The sequence below is a fragment of the Poecilia latipinna genome, unplaced genomic scaffold, assembly GCF_001443285.1.
Source record: "Poecilia latipinna isolate Pla-1442-1.1 unplaced genomic scaffold, P_latipinna-1.0 Scaffold457, whole genome shotgun sequence".
Lineage (NCBI taxonomy): Eukaryota > Metazoa > Chordata > Actinopteri > Cyprinodontiformes > Poeciliidae > Poecilia > Poecilia latipinna.
In genome coordinates, this window is record NW_015113073.1 from 194,683 (window position 1) to 216,291 (window position 21,609).

At 39.3% G+C, this 21,609-nt stretch overlaps 1 protein-coding gene across 4 annotated transcripts in view; it reads left to right on the forward strand.

Annotated features, from left to right (window-relative positions):
- The first annotated feature begins 420 nt into the window (after positions 1-420).
- nbeaa (neurobeachin a) overlaps positions 421-21,609 on the forward strand; it is a 123,800-nt gene continuing 102,611 nt past the window's right edge. For all 4 annotated transcript variants that reach the window (XM_015038910.1, XM_015038911.1, XM_015038913.1 and 1 more), the window contains exon 1: positions 421-1,047. In XM_015038910.1, the coding sequence (XP_014894396.1) occupies positions 715-1,047 (333 nt within the window). In that variant the 5' untranslated portion in view covers positions 421-714. The remainder of the gene's footprint in view (positions 1,048-21,609) is intronic.

A 21,609-nucleotide genomic window follows, 5' to 3' on the forward strand; every position in this document is an offset into this window, starting at 1 on the left:
ACTCTTTTTAGAAAATAGGAAGCTTCTATTCTGACACATTATATTTAGTCATATTGTAAAACAACATGTAAATACAATTTGTGTGGTCAAGACAGACTCCATCAGTTTGACTGGAATATTCATGTAGAGTTAGAATCTGAGAACTAAGCCATATAATCAATTTTAAACTGTTGCTGAACATAAATTTGCTTGGTTTTATTCTTTATAGATTCAACTTGCAACTGTTAATAAAATCCTGCCTTGGCAGTTCATTGGTTCTGTATTTTCAGACATGTTTTCCGAGACATCTGAAACTTCTTTGGATTGTTCAGTGGTGCGACCTGCCTTGGCTGTGGCTGAAATGTAGGGAGAATTCAAATTATATGATATGTCGCCTTGCCATAATCACCGCACTGACTGCAACCTGCCAATGAGAGGGGGAGACAGAAGAGAGAAAGAGAGATAGGAACATAGGCTTCTGTCAAGGCGCTGTAGTTTTTTTCCTCTAGCCTTATGCATCCCTACATGTTTTCAGGTGGATAAGGTGAATTCAGAGGATTTTTTTTAAAACACCGGGCTTCTTGTTTTCTTTTTCTTTTTTTTCTTTCTTTCTTTTTTTCTTTTCTTTTTATTCCTCAGTGGATGGTTTTTGAACAACAGCAGACGCCCGAGCTTGTAAAGCAGGTGTGAGAGACAGCGGCGACCGCTCCTCTCCTCCCTGTTTTCCAAGGGGAAATGTCGAGCGAGACGCCGGTTTCAGCACCACCGGGCTCTGCTTCCTCGCTCACGGACACAGACCAAGACTCGCATCCCCCTCTTCCTCCTCCGCCGGCGGGCTCCTCCGCTCAGCCGCCGCCGCCGCAGCAGCAGCAGGTCGCCGCGGGCGCTGGCTCCGGCTCCACCGGGGAAAAGATGGTGTCTGCGGCCGGCTCTATGGTTCTCCCGGCCGGGGTGATCAACCCCGCGGTTCCGATTAGGAATATCCAGATGAAATTCGCCGTGCTGGTGGGCCTGATCCAGGTTGGGGAGGTTAGCAACCGGGACATCGTGGAGACGGTGCTGAACCTGGTGAGTGAATGCGAGTAATGCTGGGGAAAACAGACGGAGAGAGAGAGGAAGCCATAGAAAACAGTAGAATCACTGCGCCCCAACTCGCTATGTTTTATTTACGAAGCTTCCTTCACTCCCCCCTTTTGGTTGTGTGGCTTTCAGGCGATGATGTCATTTATTTGTTCAGGGGATGTAAACGGTCGCCTTTTTTTTTTTAAACAATTTCTGCAGATAAAAATGCGTTAGGTAGCGGGATAAATGAGGCTGTATTATTGTAGAGGCAGACAGAGGCATGTGACTCCACAAGGGGCTTTGAGGTTTGTCTAATCACCAGCCATTGTTGACTAAATTATCAGATTGTTGTTGGGTGGAAAGACATAAACAGATCTATCCAGAGAAGCAGTGGTGGACGCCGGACACAATGCATTGTGGTTATTCTCCTGACCCCGATCTGTAACCCGAAGTGATGCGGGGGACGAACGGACGATTTTGCGCACAACACCATGACCCAAACGGCTTTAATTCGCGCGGAATCACGCATGCATGCGTGCCTGATGTGTCACCTCTGAGACGCACTCATCCAGCATCATCGGACAAAGGCCCGACTTAGCTTTATGCTATCCGCCGACATCCGTATATGCGTTTATGAAGGAAAAAAAATATGCACAGGCCTATTGTTGCAAGCAGGCAGGCAGGGCGCTGCATCCTGTGCGCAAAGGGAGTGATGTATTGGTAGCTTTGAAGCGTTTAGTGGTTTATATTGCTGTGCTTCACATTGCTGTTATTTATGGAGCTGATATAGGTTGCAACCACCCCCCCCCCCTGCTCCTCCCGTCTTTACTCTTCCATCAGAGGTTGTGTCGGTAATGCTGGGCCTGTTCAGCACAGCATCAGAGAGGATTTAATCCAGCTGAGGCTACTGAGATGACTAGTGTGGATTGTTACGAAACAGCCAAAATGTACAGCAGACACGGGTCATGTGGGGCTTTATGAAGACACAGGATGTCTGTGTAGGTTGTGTCCACCTCCTCCATGCATCATGCAGTGGTGCTGCATATATTTGCTACAAGAAACAGCCTCTGATCCTTATCGATTCTCTTGTAGAAGAACAAGTTGAATGATCCAAGCATCTGTTTTTAGATTTTAGGATTCTGGCCCAGTTCCTACTTTGTGGGGTTTGTGTTTGCAGAGGCCTGTGTTTATTTCTCTCTCTCTCCCACTGGATACCTTGAGCCATCCTGATTCAGGTTGCCTCTTATCTCTCAATCAGCTATTGGTGCTGCTGTGTGCAGCAGAGGGGCTTTGCTCGCTCACTCCAATCTTGTCTCCTTCTGGAAGGGACGGAGAGGAGTGATGCTGCATGCACAGACTGGTTTGGCTTGTCAGGGCAGCACCATGCATTTAAAAGCAGGTGGAGAGGGGTTGAAGGAGAGTGGGGGAGGAGAGGAGAGATCGAGTAGGAGGAGGAGGAGGAGGTAGGATGCTGCAGTGGCTATGTGCTCAGAAATCACCAGCTGATGCAGCGGAAGAGGAAGGGACTCTGGATTGGTCCACATCAGATCAGTGAAAGCTCATCAGAGCATTCAGCTGAAACACACTCTCAAGTATTTTAGGCAAACACCTGCCTTTTCCCCCGCCTCAGTTCAAGGCCGATGCCTTTAATTGCGAATCCCGCTCTGATGCGGTAACACACACAAGGGCCTGACACCCTGACGAATTAAAGCACTATGTGTTGGTCACACAAAGCTTTACTGACTAAATACTGAATTGAACAATCAGTCCTGGTTGCAGGGCTGCCAATAGCTAAGCCTGTTAGGGAATTCTCTTGCCCAGCTCTTTAATTAAAAGACTTGAAACAAAGAGGTGCAGAGGCAGGAAACCTCAGTGGTCATGCTGCTGGTACAATGAGTCCACTGTGACCCAAAAGCTGATCCATTATTTCTGTCAATGTGGGAGACCACAGTGGCCACATTCTCTGCTTACCGTTGCTGTATTGATCAGATCCCACTGTGTTTTAGGTGAGCAGCTGGTCTGTCAGTTTTAGCAGTGCCTCAGAAGAAGGTGCACACTGTTTGTTCCGAATGACAGAGAGGAATGATGTCATAGAAAAAAAGATTTTTCATTTGATATGCAGTGCAGCTGAATAAATATATTACATATACAGACAGTGTTTGTCGAGTTCTGGCTGCAAGCTGCTCGGCTATAATCATCAGCACGGCATCACTGTTGTCACGGCAACACTACTCTTTGGCTGCCTGCATCCAGACGCTGGACCTCCTGGTGTTGTTTCTACTTCCGGACTACTCTGCCACAGCTCTTCTCTCCCTGAAACTCCTAGTCTTTGTTTTTCTTTTGGTTTTTCGATAAGTCTGTCTACTGGTATCTACATTATTAGACTCAGCAAAAGCCTAAAAGGTGATGAGCAGCTAGAATGATTGAAAAACATGTGCACCAGTGAGGCTGCATTGTTTTTGAAATAAGTGATTAAGCTTGGTTTATGAACAGATGGGTGAAAAAATCATGTGGTTTATTATCAAATGTCCCAAATGGGTTTTAAGCTGATGTCTTGTGGTTTTTTTAAAGGCCGTTACGTGTAATCACTTCTGTTTTATTCTTGCTAGCACAACATAAGGTAACTATGTTTCTCTGCTAGGCCTGTAGCGATACATGTACCTCCCAACGTGAGATGATTCATGATATTTGGTCCCCATCAAAGCCGATTTCGAGATTCCAGTGAAATTCTGGCAGCACCACTTGATGCCCCGGAGTAATGTTGTTTTAAAAAAGCAATATTATGTGTTTTCCAGCCACACAGTATTATTTTTTAATAGCACAATCAAATAACTAAGTTACCCTCACTTGTTATAAAAATGCTGTATGTATCAAATATTTCATAAAAGAAAAATGACTTTATTTAGCGCCTTGGAATTAGGCCTTTGTCTCGTTAAGAAAGTCTTGCTCTCTAAGACACTGCCTTCAGAAAGTCATTAAAACATCGCTCCTTTATGAAGCCTTTAACACCATTCTTAGGAACATTGCACTGAAAAGTAGTTTGTATGATGAGCTCAGCAGGCTAGCATTATCACCAAGTATTTGCTAATTACTGCTGCCCTATAAAATCCAAGATTACAGTAAGATCTAACATCAAGTCTAGCATCAAGAATGTTTACTTTAAATACTTTTGTTTAGGTGTATAATTTAGCATAACATTTTTATTTTGTGCAGAAATTGGAGTAATTATTGCCTAAGTAATAAAATCATCTTATGTAATTTTGTTTGCAACTTTTACTTGAATGAGAAACCATGGTAATTTTGCCCAAGTTTATCAAACCATGAGACTCTCTTCCCACCCATGCCGAGAGCTAATAATAAGCCACAAAGCAGATGCTAACTTTAGAGTCATTAGCAACTTTTCTAATGCTTTTTCAGCCAGGTGTTGTTGACCAGTCTTTATTAGCTGGCATTTCCAACATAACATGACAACTCAAAAAATACTGCTTTTCTTATTTAAAGTAAAAGTCACAAATGGAGACGGAGGGTGGCCATTTCTCAGGCTGACTTAATATTAAAACCTAACACTATTTTAAGAGTAAAGGATTTAGTACACTCTTGTTTTCAACAATATCCTTCATTTGTCTTGTTTGTTTTATGCAAAAGTCCAAAGCTAGCCTGAGTGCATTTTAGGAATCTGTGATTTTTTTTTCCCCCCTCTCACTTTTAATGTTGAGCAGTAAAAAAGGAGTGATGTGATGAATGGAAAGAGATCTTTAGATTCCTTGAGTCTGTTCGGAGAAACACTTAGGCCTTCTCTGCTTTCAGGTTTCAGACCTCTTTTTTTTGTTGACATGGAGACATTTAATTGATGACTCGATAGTTCTATTTAAGGGAAAAAGCTTCAAGTGAGGAGGCATTTTGGAGTATAGACTGCTTCATGGTGTGGTGATGGACCAATTTACTGTTTGGGCCGTCCCTTTGGAAGACATTCCCTTTTTTTCCTGCTCACTGACTAGATAATGGTCAGTCACTTCAGCTCACAGCCTTTCGTTACTTGACATGTTTTGATGCTTCCTATTGTTACAGGAGGAAGCCAGCTGAGCCGCAGTGTTTGTTGACAAAAGGGTTGGCATGTGTGACTTCTTTATCTGAAGCATGCTGTCACATATTTTCTTTACGTGAAGACTTGCAACATATTTCAGATTCGTCTACAGTCAGCCTTGTCACTTTGAGAGCCTTCAAACGGCACCTGTGTGCTTATTTATAGGCGGCTTTATCTAGCTGTGATGCTTTTTTTATGATCAAAAGCGAAGGTTTGTGTTGGGTAGAAATTGACTGAGACCTCGTAACAGATTATTATTGTTATTATTTTTAATTTCAAATCCTCCTTGGAAAGGTGAATGTGTTCTTGCACTCTTTGTCTCCACCTAAGCCCGTTTAGAGGACCCAGTGAAACTCTGGCAGCAAGCGTTTCATTATCCTTGTCCTCTCGCTGTAATTTCACAAAGGTCCTGAGTCCACGGCCACTAGTCAGACTCCACTAATAAATCAGAGTCTGGGACACCCAGAGTCACCAAATTAGCTCAATAAATAGAGGCAAAATGAAAATTAGAAGACGGCAGGGTGATAAAACGGAGATATGTTACTGCGTTTTGTCATGTGCTCAGCAATGCGTGACAGTTTGCTGCGCTGGGGTATAACTCGCAAGATTTCAAAGGAACCTGTCAGCCATTTTCAAAATCTTTTCTATGGCAGGCACCCCAGGGTGGTCTGAACAACTCCACAAAACCGAGTGCAATCAAAGTGGTTTTCAGGCTTGCCCTGTGGCTGCAGACTTAAAGCATGAAACACCTATGTCCTGCAGCGCTTGTAATCTCTTTGAATGACCATGCAGGGGGAAACAGTGCGTCATTGTGTGCCCAGTTAGCCGAGCAGATGAGCGCTCCACTAATGCAATTAAATGTTTTATTAAATTATGTTTTGCTGTTGTGTACATTAAGAGCACATTTTATGCCAACATAGTTTTTTTTTAAATAGCCAATTCTTTTTAGTTACATGTTCTGTTTTTTTAAAGTTATATGGCTGAAATTGAGTTATTTAGAGTATCCAATATGTACCATGATGTTAATCTCACCCATGTTACACATATTAAATTGATGGGGAACAATCCTGTGAAATTATACTCTTACTTTTTGATTTACTCATTATATGACTCTATAATTTGATCTTATTTCATAAAATTGCTAAGTGTTTTTTTTAACGTCATATAAAGAACTTCTAGCTTTTAAGTTAAAGAAGTCAAGATTTTATGTAGAAGCTATACTGGCTAGGTTAGGGCTGGTTGATTCTAGAAGATATAATCATTTGTTTTTGCTTAAGTTTAAATGAACATTTTAATTTCTCAGTGAGTATAATTGCAAAATCTTGTTTTTTTTTCAGTGCAATTTTTTCCGTCAGCTTTCATATTAAAAATATATTTTTAAGTTTTATATACATTTAGTAATGACAGTAGTATTTTTTTGTCATGCATGATTTACACCTCCTTTTTTATTTTGCATATAAAATTTTAGAAGTAGTTTCATAATATAAAAATAGAAATGAATATCTTCAGTTATGCTTTTAAAATATCATGTTTTGGCTAGAAAAAATATTTTTCATGTAATTGCCTACCACAAAAGTTGGTAGGTAATTATATACTCCCACAGATCTTTGAAATTGAGAAGGAAAATCTGAAGTGCTTTGTCTACATATTTTGACTTTATTCTGGTAAATCAGCAGAACGACTAGTGTAGCTAATGAAGGGAAGGTGCAAACCTGAACGTCAAGGTAATTTCACTGCAAACAGAAAATCAAAAAGTTAATCAAAAAATAAAACTTGTCTCAAAAGTCACATTTAGGTGCTTAACCACAAGTTTCCATTAAAATGAAACTGAAATTTTCTGCGATTTGCTCATGGAGTCTATAGTTGGTGTCACATTAGAAAACAGTGAGAGCAGTGCTACTCCTGACCCAAGGGGCAACACAGGAAACATTTTAACGCAGACTGACCTGCCGTTTAAACTCCTTCACACACACTGTTCTGTTTTTCTCCCTTTCCCTTTCACATACACATGTATCTATAGAAATGGAGGACAGAGGGTGTGGTTTCTGCTGCAAGGTCACAAATGACTCCGCTATCTATCACACAGCTGGGCTGTCCTGACCCCTGTGTGTGCCGTTTGGAGTGAGGGACGTAGACGGCGTGATAGGTGGAAGAAAAACAGCCGCAGGGTGAGGGACTCTTATCTTAACGGTCGAAAGCAATACTGGGAGGAAGACTGTGAACCTCAGGAAGGGAGGATTCAGAGGGAATATTGAAAGTCTTCCGTATTTCCCTCGGGTGTTATTTTCATCTAAAGTGTGGCACAGGTCCAGGTGTATGATGTTCTATGGGGGTCTGATGAGCTCGAGGCCCCCTGCGGAGCCTCATCACACCGTGGGTATCGCTGCTTTCCCTTCCTCTGCTCCTGGCGACAGGGGAGCGGAGTACAGCAGGAGTCTCATGGAAACTCCTAAACAAATCACAAAGCACTTTAATGAAACCTTGACATGCTGACTTTTAATTGGACCTTTCCTCCTCATCATGAGTTACCTGTCATGCTGGAGGGTGAGCTTCAAGCTTGTTAGCGTAGCACCTGTGAAATCAAGGTTTTGCAGTTGCAGCTCAACAACACAGGCTGGTTGGACAAATCAAGAAACATATTTTCCTCGACTAATACCTTAAAGCACCCAATTAAAAACTAAAATCTCAACTTGCCCCTTAAATTGCACACCCCGTCACTCCCAAATCCTCTTAATAGCAGCTTTTTTTAAATCTGCTTTTGGACCAAAATGATTCCTTTTGAGAAGGAATGCTGTTCACTGCTGTTCTGTTTGACTCAAATTATAGTTTTTTTCTGCTAAACTCTCCAATTTTCGGGCGCATGTGAGAAGCCCTACATACTTCTTTATGTTCTAAAGCGCCTAAATTCTGCTCTGCTCCTCTAAATTCATCCTTATCCTCTTGTTAGCTTCCATTTCCAGATGGCCGGATTTGTGTCCGAGGATAAGCCGTGTGAGATTTTAACTGAGGTCTCCCGTCTGGAAGTGGGAAAAGAACGCAAAGTAAAGTGTCCCATCCTTGCGTGACGACACCTCTAGCTACCTCTCTCCATTCCTTTATCCTCTCAAAGCACATATACGTCCTCCTCACCCCTGAGCGTAATCTGGTCCCTCGCTCCCTGACTCTTGAGCTGGGTGAAGCCGCTGGTGAATGATCCCTATTATGTTGAGGTAATGGAGGTCTCTGCAGTGTCATCACTCTCTGGTTTCTCCTCTCTACGCACTTTCTCCTTTCCCACATTTACAGAAAGCCTGGTGATGGAACCATATGGCTGCCATCACCTCTGTCTGTTGAGCCTTCTGTACGCGGGGGTGGAGAATTGAAGAGAGGGACCGGGGAAGCTGACACAAGGCTTAGAGGCCCAGGACTGTGGAACAGAGTAGTTCAGCAGCTAAAATGCCTTTTTCTTAGGTCCTACATTAAAGTACACAGAAAACTTGCAATCCATTTGCTTAAGTGCCAAAAGTTACTTTTTACCAGATGCTATGTTGTAGGAGTTAATTTTAGAACTGGTTTTCAAAATTAATTTTTGAAACATTTATTATTCATTCCAAATAATTCTGGTTATTAATTTATTTGAAAGCCAGCACCCACTAGTATGAAATTCTTTCTTTATCTTCAGTTAAACAAACATATGATACCATTTTATTTATGTAAAAGATACAGAAATGTATACCATGATTTGATTGTGTGATGAATAAGAAGTTACTTTTTCCAGTTGAACAAAAGTAGGAATGCTTTTTGTACTGCTGTATAATTTGCACAAAGCTAAAGACTTAAATACAGTCATATGATGCTCTCATTAAAATTAGAGTATACTTTGTGTATGAACGCCACGGTTTCACCATGTTAACCAAACTGTGTAAAATAAAAATGGAACAGCGTGATCCAACATCTTTTTATTGAATTAAAAAGGAAAAATAAACCATTACTCATATTTATGTAGAAATTCTGTATCGATCTCATGAAATTTAGCAGTTGTTTGCATCAACAGTTTAGTTAAAGTTATCAATGGTTCTAAACGATAACCAGTTCTGGTTAGCTGTCATGCTAACATCTCAGAAGTTTTGATATATTTATATATACATGTGCTACAATAAGATACATTTTAATGCTGATTACTGTGAACCCTTCTGTCTTGCTCCTTTGGCATTGTTTCTTCACTATTGTTACTGTCTGTTTCATGCCATTGTGTCTGGCTCTTTTGTGTGAGTGTGTGTTTCCTGGTTAGTACACACTGGATGGTTGTGATTGCCTCACTGGGGAGGCAGGGGCTGTATGGAATCTTCACACAATATTTGGATCAAAACCAGTGCTCAGACACTGATGTGGCTTTGTACACATCTCTCTGGGTGTGTATGGTTGGGTGTGTTTGTTTCTCTCTGGCACCCCTAAAGAGCAGAAATATTCAAATTCTAACAAGCTGCTTTGTTGGAGTCACCTGATGTTTTTGTGCTTCTTGCTGAGCGTATTGATAAATGAGCGCACTTGCAAAACCATAGTTTTACGCTCCTCCATCCACTTTCATCTGCACATTCTCTGTGGCAGCACTCTTCTACTCATTTATATACGCATGCAGAAAAGAGAGAAAAAAAAAAAAAGCACATACTGCTCTCCTCCTTCTTGTAGCCCACATCATTGCCTGGCAGGGTTTATTTTATATTCATGCTGGCCTACTTTGCCTCCCTCCCTTGGCTCTGCACACACATACACCACACATCTGCTGTACTGGAAGTATAACTGACTGTGGTGGCTATTCATCATGCTGCATGCTGCAGTGGCCGAAGGTTGATTATAACCAACTTCGGAGTGTGTGTGTTTGTACCTGGGGAACTTTAGTATTCCACATTAGACATCCAGAGTTTTCCTGTGCTACTCATGCATCCCCTGCAGCTTGGAAAACACTGTCAGTGGTTGTAACAAGTCATTTAACACCGCATTAGGCTGGTTAGGACATCCACACTCTGTATCGAGCCACAACATTTCCTACGTCTCCGTGCTTCCATCTGTGCTCTGCATGGAGGGGAAAATAAATCAGGGCTTCATGTTCCCCTCGTTAAATAGACTCTAACTAGTGATTGTGGGTGAGAGCAATTTTACCCATAGGATTGTTTTTAAAAAATAAAGCCACATCAGTAAAAGCTGAAAGATGGAGAACGGGGGTATTGATGTAACCCAGATATGACAAAGAATTTTGGAAGAAAAGAAGTTCAAATATGTGAGACGGCGTTGGTTGTTCTCAGCATTAGTGTTACTAGTATCTACTTAATAAACAAAAGTCTATGCTTTGTAGCAATAAGTTAGATAAGAAGGGCTTTCTGTCAATTGACTGTTGTGAACTGGTAATAAAGTATTTTGTACCACATTTTAATGTCACCACTAATCTCACACGGCATGCTGTTAATTTACTTTTGCTTTTAGCAAACTATAAGTGACACATTGATGCAGTTCTTTAAAAGCAAGTCACAAAAAGTCCAGAAAAGTGTTTGGATAGCCTACAAATTCACCAAAAATGACTTGCTGAACAGCTGATGGCAAAATGAAAAATTACGCTCTAGAAAAAATTGTCATTCAAAATTGAAAAAAATAGCAGTTGATGCTGAAAGATGTGTAGCTAGCAGTTAGCACTTGCTAACAGCCATACAAAAAAACCTGACGACTTATGATGGTATAGTTGAAGCTTGTTGGCAACATTTGACTGAGTTCTGTTGTTGTAGAAGTGGCACACATTGCACTACTTACATGAAGTGTGAGAGTTATGGCAGTCGTGTGGCAGGACTTTTCACAATGACTAAAAGATCCATGGCAGACTGGTTTATGCGGTGATCAAACACCACAGTGGTACCTGTGTGTAAAGACAATGAGGGAGTGTCATTTTACTATGGAATTTGTCTTCCAACATAGTTGAAACAAAAGGCTGATGCATAATAGTGCAACAATATTATAACAATCAATGTGTCTTGTGATTGTCTTTACTTTGCTTTGGTACATAATGGTCTGATATTTTACTTTTAATGAATAATATACCAATAGCAAATGGTTGGCAGTCTTCTTCCTAAAAAAAAAAAAGAAAAACAAACTCCACCTAAAATGTTCTAGCAAATAAAAAAGTATCTTCCTACTCGGGCCTTTTTCAGGAGTAAATTTCGACCCTGTTCATTTATTTTTATCTGGGTAAATGCAATTGAAACTCAGGGTGGTGATAATTACCACAGAAAACTACTGTACTTCCTGGAAAAGGTCCCTGTAAGGCAAATTTTTATTTTCGATGCCATAGCAACCCGATGTATACCTGAAGTCTGAGAGTTAATTACTCTGTTGAGAACTAAGTGAAACCTTATGAATGCAGTTATTTAAAATACATTCTAATGCAGGCTAATCATAATGATTTAGTGATTGCATTGGATCTATGAGTCACCAATATTGGTTACTGTCCAAAGTACTCATTGATTGATTGGCTATTTGTGTTTTCTGAGTACAGCAGTCAATCACTTGTAGATGCTATGTAGGGTATTTGTTTCAGAACCATCTTCTTAGATACTATGATTAATTTTGTTCAAAATTATTTTAGTGCTAGATCCTTCCTTTATGACATGTTTGCTTGTAGCACAATGAAGATTAATATTTTGTAGCACATTGCCAGGTTTTATTCTTGTTCTTCCCGCAAGCTTGTTCACTTTCAGAATGTTTGATTACCTGGCAGTGGTGGTGACTCATTGTGGTACCCCTCAGACTCTCCGATACGCATTCCTGGCATTGCCTTTCTTTCTCATCCTGCCCCAGTGCCATTTAAATTAGTCTAATGTCTAGAGAATATGTATGCAGAGTGGATCGATCTATTAATTGTCCTATGGTTTTGAGCTGTCCTATCTTACAGACATTAAGTGATAGAAATGTGAGTTGGAATAATATGGCAATTGGTGTACAACTGCAGATATAATGGTGTTCCAACTAAGACACTGGATTCTGGAGGAATGTTTGCCTCTATAGCTACCGCCTAATTTAAACAGCAATTTTATAGCTTTCAGCGCACAGTTCTCCACCTTCACCGCTGGAGTCATTTCGACAAATGTCTGGCCCTCCTAGAGAAACGACTGTAAGATCTCAAGGCTACATGTGCAAGCTGACAAAGTGCAGTGATATTTGAGAATGGACTTTGTGTTGAAATGACCTTTTCTTACAAATTGTTTTTTTGTGAGCGAGTTTGACATTTGACATCAACATCAAATGGGAGCCTGCATTTCTCGTATTATCTTCAAAACAGTCTCCACTGAAAAAGTTTTTGTACTTTTTGGTATTTGGAAATGTAGTTTTAATTTCTCTTGTGTGGGATGAATAAAGTCTATATTTTTTAACTATGACAAACCTCCCAGTGTAAAAGGACTTGAAGCTGATTGTGTGAAAAGGAGCTTATAGTAATAACCACTCATCTCAGCTGCAGCTCCAGATTATTCTCTTCAAGAGTTATTTTTAAAAGCACAGATTTCGCATCACATTGTTCTCACAGTGTCTGCTTTATGTCAAACACGAGTCTCGTCTGTGCTGGCTCCCAGTCAAATCTAAAATAAAACTGAAGTGATAAGTTTACAGTGGAACTGCAGGAGCAGTTGAAGTTGTTGACTGGCCAGACTTCAGATTAAAAATTTAACTCTTTTAAATATAACATCACATTTAAAGCAGAGATTTCCAATTCATAAGTCAGTTCTCCATGCCCAAGTCAAGCCTTGAGTGTTTGTGGGGAACGTTCAAATCTAATCTCAAGACATCGAGGGTCAAGTCCAAATATTATAATGGCAGGCCCAAGACTTTTGCACAAGTCATCAAAATGTCTGAAAGGCGAGTCCAAGTAGTGTCTCAAATTTTATAAAAACATATTTTTTTCCACCCGAAGTCATTAATCTATTCTCTAATCGCTAAAATTACAAATGACATTAAATGCATGCCATCTAGTCTGCCTGCAGCACTGTAGTGCTGTAAGTTATAAGGATGCTAAACTGACATCCAGCATCCTTCTCTTCATCTTTTTCACACATTTTATTTATCATACAGAAAATATTTTTGCACAGATTTTGTCACTACTTTACCTTTTATTTTGAAAGTTACTAAGATCTGAATATAAATATGCATTTATGCACAAAAAAACTGAAGTGATGAGAACTAATTTAATGCACAGTGATGCTACGGCAAACATAGACATATTGCTATGAACCATTAATAGCCTATAGTCCTTGAATCCCCCTGGGTGATGCATCAAATGCACCCTTTAGCAGAACATGGTCATGTCTGTCAGAGCTGCAGTCTTTGCCTTACTCACTGGAAATGCCTCCTCAATGGTAGCCTCAAATATAAACAGTCTGATGTTAGCAAGCTGTCATTAACAGTTTTTACTGACATGTACATGCGGTGTGTAACGTTACCATAGCAGTCATTTGTATAAACAAAATCAGAAGGGACTCTATTTATTAGTCAAGTTACAAAAGATTCTTTGTGACAAGTTTGAGTCTGGGGGTTGAGTCTAAGTTAAGCTTAAGGTGTTTGTTTCTTGTGAGTTAGTTGTAGCACAAATTGCAAATAGGAATTCCTGTGTTTTACTTTTTTTTATAGAGAATTTTTCTGGTTCCTGCAGTCAAACTGATTTTTTATGGTTCCTCAACCGAATATCATGTGTATATTGTGTTAATTCACTGTGTGTGGTCCTTGTACAGTAAGTCAGCCATGGTCAGTAAACCCTTCTGCCTTATTCTGTGGGCCCTTGCTCAGATTTGTGTGTTTCTTTCCCGACCCCGTCTCATGATGATGGATTACAGAGACCCGTTGGAGCTGCTCGCTGCCTCCCTTATCCTCCATCAACTGTGGCTCAGTGAAACAGCTCTCTCCATTGTTCCGGCGATCGGACGCACACGGACACACATGCATGCGCAAGTCTGTCTCTCAAACAGACAAAACAAACAGATTAGTAGTACTGAATTGCCACCAGCTTGGCTTGAGTCAGGTCTGCAGGGCTTATCTGGAGACCTTTGGCCTTAGCATCAGCTAGTCTACACCTGCCTCATCACTCAAACGGACAGAAAACACTTGTTTGGTGAAAAAATTTGGTATTGTTTTAAGAGTGAATGTGATTCAAAATAATGAAGTAAAAATGTTTGGAGGTATTTAAAGATGAAAGATAAGTTTCATTTCCAGAGGCTACAATGCTGAAAATGTGTTAGCTAGAAATCTGGTATGAAAATGGGTAGTACAATATTTAGGCTTTGAGATATTATGATTATGAAGATGTCCAAACTTTATGTTGCAGCATGTTGCTCGCAACAGCGTTACTCCATTAAATCAAAATTTATTAAGCTGCTTACAGCTGTTCTTGGGTTTGTTGCACTGAGCAGTAGTTCCTGTGAGGAGCTCAGCAGATGTGCAGTTCCACCGCAGCCGCTAGTCTGAAGGAACTGAGTGGGGGAGGAGTGCTCTGTGAGGTTGAAGGTTGGCTTGGAGACTGTGTGGAAAAGGGGCGCTTAGCATTTAGGCACCCCTCAATGGTTGCCATAGGAGATTAAAGGATTCTTCAAACAAACATGAAAGAGTCAAAGCAATGTTCCAGATGTGGTTTTGATGAGGAAGTAACAACATGACAAGCTCAAAAAAGTCAGTTTCACGTAATACTGCCCCTTTAAATATTTTCAATCAGTTTTTGTTGCCATCAGCTTTAAAATTGCCTTAATATGCTCTCAACTTTGCTTTGGAACAGTGAAGTTTCCCTTTGATGAAATACACCAGAGACTCCACTTGAACACCCTCCTGTAACATTTCACCATTTTTTTTTCATGTCAGTCCCCCCGCTCTGTGTCCGAGAGTATTCTTTCGCGTCTCATTTGTTGCCTGCTGTCCCTCTAAGGGTGAGCTCTCAATTACAAACTCCCTTTTATGCAGCTTTGCTGACATCCTCTTGGTTTTCCTCTTTGTTCTTTATTTTCTCTCTTTCCGATTCTCACCACTTTAGATGTTTTCTCTATCTCTCTTTTCTTTTGCCCTTCCGCAGACCGTTTGTGCCCTGGTGAGGGATAGTGCTTTTTAATGATAACTCTTTCTCTCTCTGCACATAAATCACGATGGTTTCTGTTCCAGTAAGGTCCAACTCTTTTTCATGAGGGAAGAGTAGCCGTTCCTGAATTTCGCTGTTACTTTTGTATTTCCTCTAAATCTGGTGAGTTGCGTCTATGACAATTTGGCATTTTTAGATGAAATTCTCGTCTGAATTTAAATATGTACTTCTTTTAGCTAAACATTTAGTGTTTGTTTATTTGTTAAATAAATACAGTGCTATTTGAGTTTTCTAAGGTAATATACAACACAGTAGTCTGTGTGAGTTATACTGCCTCACTGTTTGCCCTTCAGCTGTATTTATGTTTACACATTTGCTAATTATGAAATAAGCATCATAATCATCTTTTCATGCCTATATTCACATTCTTGTTTGCTGAAGAACTGTGAAATCTATACTGATTCCTGTTGAGATGGGGGGAGATGGAACAGACTTCCAAGTGTAACTTTAATATCTTCTATGTTTTATTTGGCTGTAATTTACTAATCGTGTAAAACTGCAAAAGTATGTAACTTGATTTGACCATTTTCCAAGTCTGTATAACTATTTCTTTTCAGCAATGTAGATCTTTATCTTCTTTAGTAAAGTCTGAAAATTAACATGCACATTCATATTTCTCTATAAAGAAGTTTTCACACGGATTTATGTTTAAATGTCTTTCAGTTTTGGTTGGACACAGATGTCATTTGTCTTTTTTCAGCCAAATGATTCTTCAGGTTTTAGAAAAACAAAGGTTTTCACTAGCAAATTATTTTACATTTGAGTTTTAAGTTCTGAACTGTTTGTAATATCATAAGTAAAATTATTATACAAATCTACAAAAAGAATAGACTAGAAACCCAGTCCGGAAAATTCTATAGTTTCTAAATGGAAATACCTTCAGAAGTCTTTTTCGTCTGAAAAGTCATTGAACGCATTATGGATATGTGTTTAAAACTGAAGATGGTATTTAGGCAAAAAAACCAACAAAAAACAAACAAACAAAAAAACACGTCATATGTATATATAATTTCCTTTTACTTCAATTAGCAATTAGTGCCTGTACTATCGCTAACTAACAAAAGTCTTACAGTATTTTGTCAATGGCAGAAAATGGTCCCCGACATTTCTTATACACTTCAAAGCAGATGCAGGCTAAAAGGTCAAAAGAATAAATTGAAGCAGCTTTTTGTAATCCTGCTAGCCTTTCTGCTTTCTGCTCAAGCTCGCCATTCATCCTCTGTAAACGTCAGAGTCTCTGCATAATGTTCACTCCTCAATTAATATTCCTTCAACAATATGACATAACTTTCAAAACCAGGCATGGTTTTGGAAAATGCATGCCAAAATGCTATATTTACCGAAATATACAGCTCAAATAAAGAAGCTTTGTTTTTGTCTTTTGTGGATCTGCTCTGCCTTCTCCAACCTCAGTCAGGCAGGCCTCTCACATTTGACCAGGTTCTGGTTATTCTTAGATGAAACACCTTTTAGTCAAGTTGGCTAATAACTTAGAATCAGTTTATGTGACTGGACTAAATTAATTAAATAACTTTTTTTTTTACATTTGTTGTGAATTGGCACTAAATAAATAAAATGAATTGACTTATCAAACAATATGTAGCATGAAATGCGAAAAGGTGTAGTGGTGTGAATACTTTCCAGTGGCACTGAAATAAACCGATTCCATCTGGAAACTCATTGGTTCTGTCTGTGTTGCTCTTAAAGCAAAAAAAAAAAAAAAACTGTTTCAAAAAAAAAGAAAAGGAGGAAAAATGCCCTCAACTAGAATTTAATATGTCATGGCATTTTTTTGTGTGTGTGCTGCGTTATAATACATTGTGGATTTTTTTAAATCAAGAACTGGAAACAATACTTGTTGTGTGTGTGTGTGTGTGTGTGTGTGTGTGTGTGTGTGTGTCAATGACACAGGGCATCATGTGCTCCCTCTGTTAGACAAAAGGGCAAAAATGTTTTTTGTTTGTGACCCAATAGCATGTGACGAGGCTTATTGCTCGATCCATTACTAAGCCTCTTTGGCCAATCAGGTGGCAGACATTTTCAACCGCACTTTGGATGAAGTCAGCTTTGTGATGACTTGGCTTCAGTCCCCAATCTCTGCAGTGTGTATGCACATGAGCTTTTGACCTGGATTCTTGTTTTTTTCTGGGAATATTTGCCCTGAAAATACTGCTATAGCTGCAGACATGCCTCATTTTCAGTAGTTTTCTTTACAATTACCATATTTAGTTGTCACAACTTTTATATTTAGAAAATATTGGTGGTCTGGAGGAGCTTTGCAGCCCTTTGATTTAAGGGTTTCTTCTGTAGCTTCTTTCCATTAGTGCATCTGTCCTCAAAGGAGAGCAGGAGCTGTCCATTGTGCTGAAATGAGACCTACTGTAGTTGTGTTCCTTCTTTTTGCCACTTGTCAAAGCAAACATTCACACATTACTGTTACTGTGCTTTTTGTCCGTCAGCTTATTTAAGTCTTGCATCACTTTCTTGTCGGTTCCCATTATCCTACTGATCTGCCTCTCTTTGCTGTCCTTCTGTTCTTTTTAAAGCTCCTTTTTCTTCCAGTCCTGAAAAGAAGCTATTTTTTACCCAGCCTTTTATATGCTAATGGCATTGCACCTCATTACAGTAACTTGTGAAAGTATCTATATTTTCATGAGGTTTATTGGGTTTTCATGTGGCAGATCAAAACAAATTAGTGTATAGTTTTGAGGGAAAATGAGTCATGGTTCCCATATTTTATTTTTAGAATAAAATCTATATTATGACATCTTTATTATGACCCCTTTACTCTATTATCCCGAAATGAAATTCAGCAAAACCAGTTGCCTTCAGTCCAATAGACTTCAATTGGATGCAGCTTATTCCTAGTGTCACACAAACTCTTGAAGGGACTAGTCAGAGATGGGATTGGGAACAAAACTTTGAAGCAGGATCAGGCTGTAAAACAAAACCATAAGAGCTTCTTACAGACCACTTTTTATTCCACCATCTGAAAATGGAAAGAGAGTGGTGCAGCTGCAAATCTATCCAGACACAACCGTCTGTAACTGGCAGGATGGACAAGACGAGCGTTTATCAGAAAAACAGCCAGGAGGCTCATAATAACACCAAAGGAGCTGCAGAGGTCCATGGTTCTGGTTGGACAATCTGTTGACAACAAATCATGGCCTTTACTGCCAAGACTTGTTGAGCAGCAAGAAGAAAGACATTAAAAGAACGCCATGTAGAAAAATGGGGGATGTGTTGAAGAAAACCAAAATTAAGCTTTATGGTATACATAAAGTTCAAATTATATAGACCCTAAGCGCCCTACAGCACCTCAAATGTGACAACATTAAGCTATCAGCGCTAACCAGAGAAAACTTTTTAGAGAGTATGAAAGACATGAAACCAAAACGGAGCAGGACAACAACCATCAGCATACAGCTTGAGCTTAAATAGAGTGGTTTAGCTGAAGGGCCCAGTCAAAGTCTGCACCTAAACCCTATTGATCGGATATTAAAACTGATTTATTCAGACACTCTTCAACCTATGAGACTGCAAAAAATTCACACTTCCTTTGGGTTTGACTTCAGTTTGGTTCATACAGAACACAACAGATAAAATAAATGCCAAATAGTTCTAGCATATGACTTGTTCCACTTTTTCTGTTTTGATGTTTTTCAAGTAAAATTTCTATGGAAAACACTTGTACTTAGCTAAAGTGCAGGGATCTGATCTGCCTCTATGCATTTCAGTGCAACTTCTCCAATTTGTTTTTGTTTTTCGTTGTCAAATATGCAACACACAGAGTTGGTTTCCATATGTTTTTGTGATAAATCACAGGTCAGCTAATATCCTATTGTGACTACATAGAATGACAAGTTATTGGTGTAACAGTAGCAGGTTGACTTCAGCCCACCTGCCTGCATTGGTTCTTTCATAAAACACCAAATTGCAAAAAGGTATTTTAATCCCAACTTTTTCTGAAACGGGTTAGTGAAATTGAGGTCTACAAAGTTTTGACTTATGAGAGGTAAATGCAAAGAAATATAACATTTAAGATTTTCATAAAAGAAGATAAAACATTATAAAAACCATGTATTCTTGACCTTCCTCTTTGCTACATGCACTAATGTGACAAACTGTGAGCAAGGGGGAAGGCGGTGAACATTTTCACAAGTTTCTGCATTTCTGTGATATTCTTGAAGATCTCCAGCTTTGCTCCTTTCACCTTCGCTCATGCTGTCATTCATGTGAATTCTTGCCGCTAATGTGAGCATGTATGAATGTGCCAGTGACAAACTCGGTGTGTGTGTGTGTGTGTGTGTGTGTGTGTGTGTGTGTGTGAGTGACTAATTTCTGCAACATTTTTTTATTTTTTCATTTTTTTGACAATGAATTGTTTAAAAGGCTTTTTGCCCTTTGAATGCTGAGTATGTACGTGTCTATCTTCTGGGTGACTTTGTAAAGGATGGATGTGTGTGTAAGTGTAACCGAATGTTATTGCGCACTTGTCTGCAAGAATGTCCAATATGTTTTATGTTCACACTTGACAAGATTTGAGTCAGATGTTGGAGGCGGTAAAAGGCACACAGAACTGGTCGGCAGTGAACTGGAGACTTTCATAAAGAGGAAGCAGCAGGCATTAAATCTCGCCTCCTCCTGGACCTCTTTTATTTATTTTTTTTTATCCTCCTTTCTCTCTCTTTGGTTTCTGGCAGTGTTAATAGAAACTGACAAGGCAATGCATGGCAGCGCTCAACGGCCTTTCTTTTCTTTGATGTAGGTACAGACGCACATTTATGCAGATTTTTACAGAAAAATGTATCCGCGGCTCGGCTGTTGGCCTCAACTTCACAAATGTTGTGTTTTGAACCACGTAGAGCTGTGGAGGGCAGTTATTCACCAGATTGGAGACACAAGCTGCTTGATTAGGATATTGTCACCTTTGCTTTGCAGCACCCTTGACCCGACCCTTCCTTTGTCTCTGGGCCACAAGTTCTGTGCATAAATGACATTTACTGCATGCCAAATACAAAAAAAAAAGTTTTATTTAATTTAATGCATTATGACTCATACTTTAAGCATTTTTGAATGTATAACAGAAATCTCTCTGCTTGAATTTGCATACATTTAGATTTGCACCATAATAGCTCATGGTTATTTTCAGACCATGCTAAATTGCTTTTATAGTTCAGCCTATTTCTTTGATTTATTTGTATTTACACTGTGATTGGAAGGAATATATGTGAAAAATGGAGAAAAATAATGTCAAAGCTGCTAGATTGGATGTAGTTATCAGCCTGTAATGGTCAACATCTGTTGGTCTGTTAGATGAGTGCTGTAGATATATATGTGGTGCACCTTGCTCTAGATTCTGCTAGTTGTTTAAATCTTTCAGAGTTTTTTTTTTTTTTTTTGGTTCGTCTTTTCATTTTGACAGGTAACAGTCGTACATCCACTTGTGTTGTGTTTTTGTTGGGAGAAGATGAAAGAAGATGCCATGCAGGCCTATTAGTGTCAGTCTCTTCAGAAAAAGGAGCAGGATGGAAATATGTCAGCTCCTTTTGATCCATGATAGATTTCTTTGTTCAGAAATATTGTCTACAAAGTGTTTCAGTTATGCATAACATGGTCTGAATTTAATGTTCTTTTTGTTCATTTTCCCTCAAATGTCAAAGTTGAGGGTCAGTGATGCGGCTGAATTTTGGGATGCAGTTGGTGATGATCAAACTGCTACTTCTTTTAAGTGTGTTCCAGTTTCTTAAAAAAATGGTGCATTAACCTTTCATAGCAAATATGCATTATATGCCATTTTACATATGCCATTGACGCACATATTTTAAACGGTGAATGAAAGTGTTGTGTAAATGACTGGGACTGTGAATGGACCAGAATGCTTAGTGTGAAGAGGTCTGGAAGGAGTATTCGTGTTGAAAATATTTTGTTGTGACAAAATACTTGTCACAACAAAGTCTACAGGCAGGGTCTGTAGATAAATAAGCAAAGATGGAGAAAAATACATGATAAAAATGGGTTAGAAAAAACAATGCATTTTAAGCATCACTTAAAAACAATTTAAATGCTAATTCAAAGCAAACAGCTTGCTAAAACATGATTAAATTGGCTTGATAAACATTCTTTCACTTTTATTGGGAAGCTGTGGGAAGTAGTGGGTTCACTCCTAATTTAAAAGAGTCAATAGTTTTTGCATATCTCAGTTTTCTGGCAGTTTGCTCCAGAACTGGAAAGGCTATAAAGCAAATGCTACCTCCCTTTGTTTAGTTCTGTTCATTTGAACACTGATTTCTGATGGTGTTAAGGTTCTATACGTTTATAACTGTAAAATAAATAAATGAATAAATCCAAA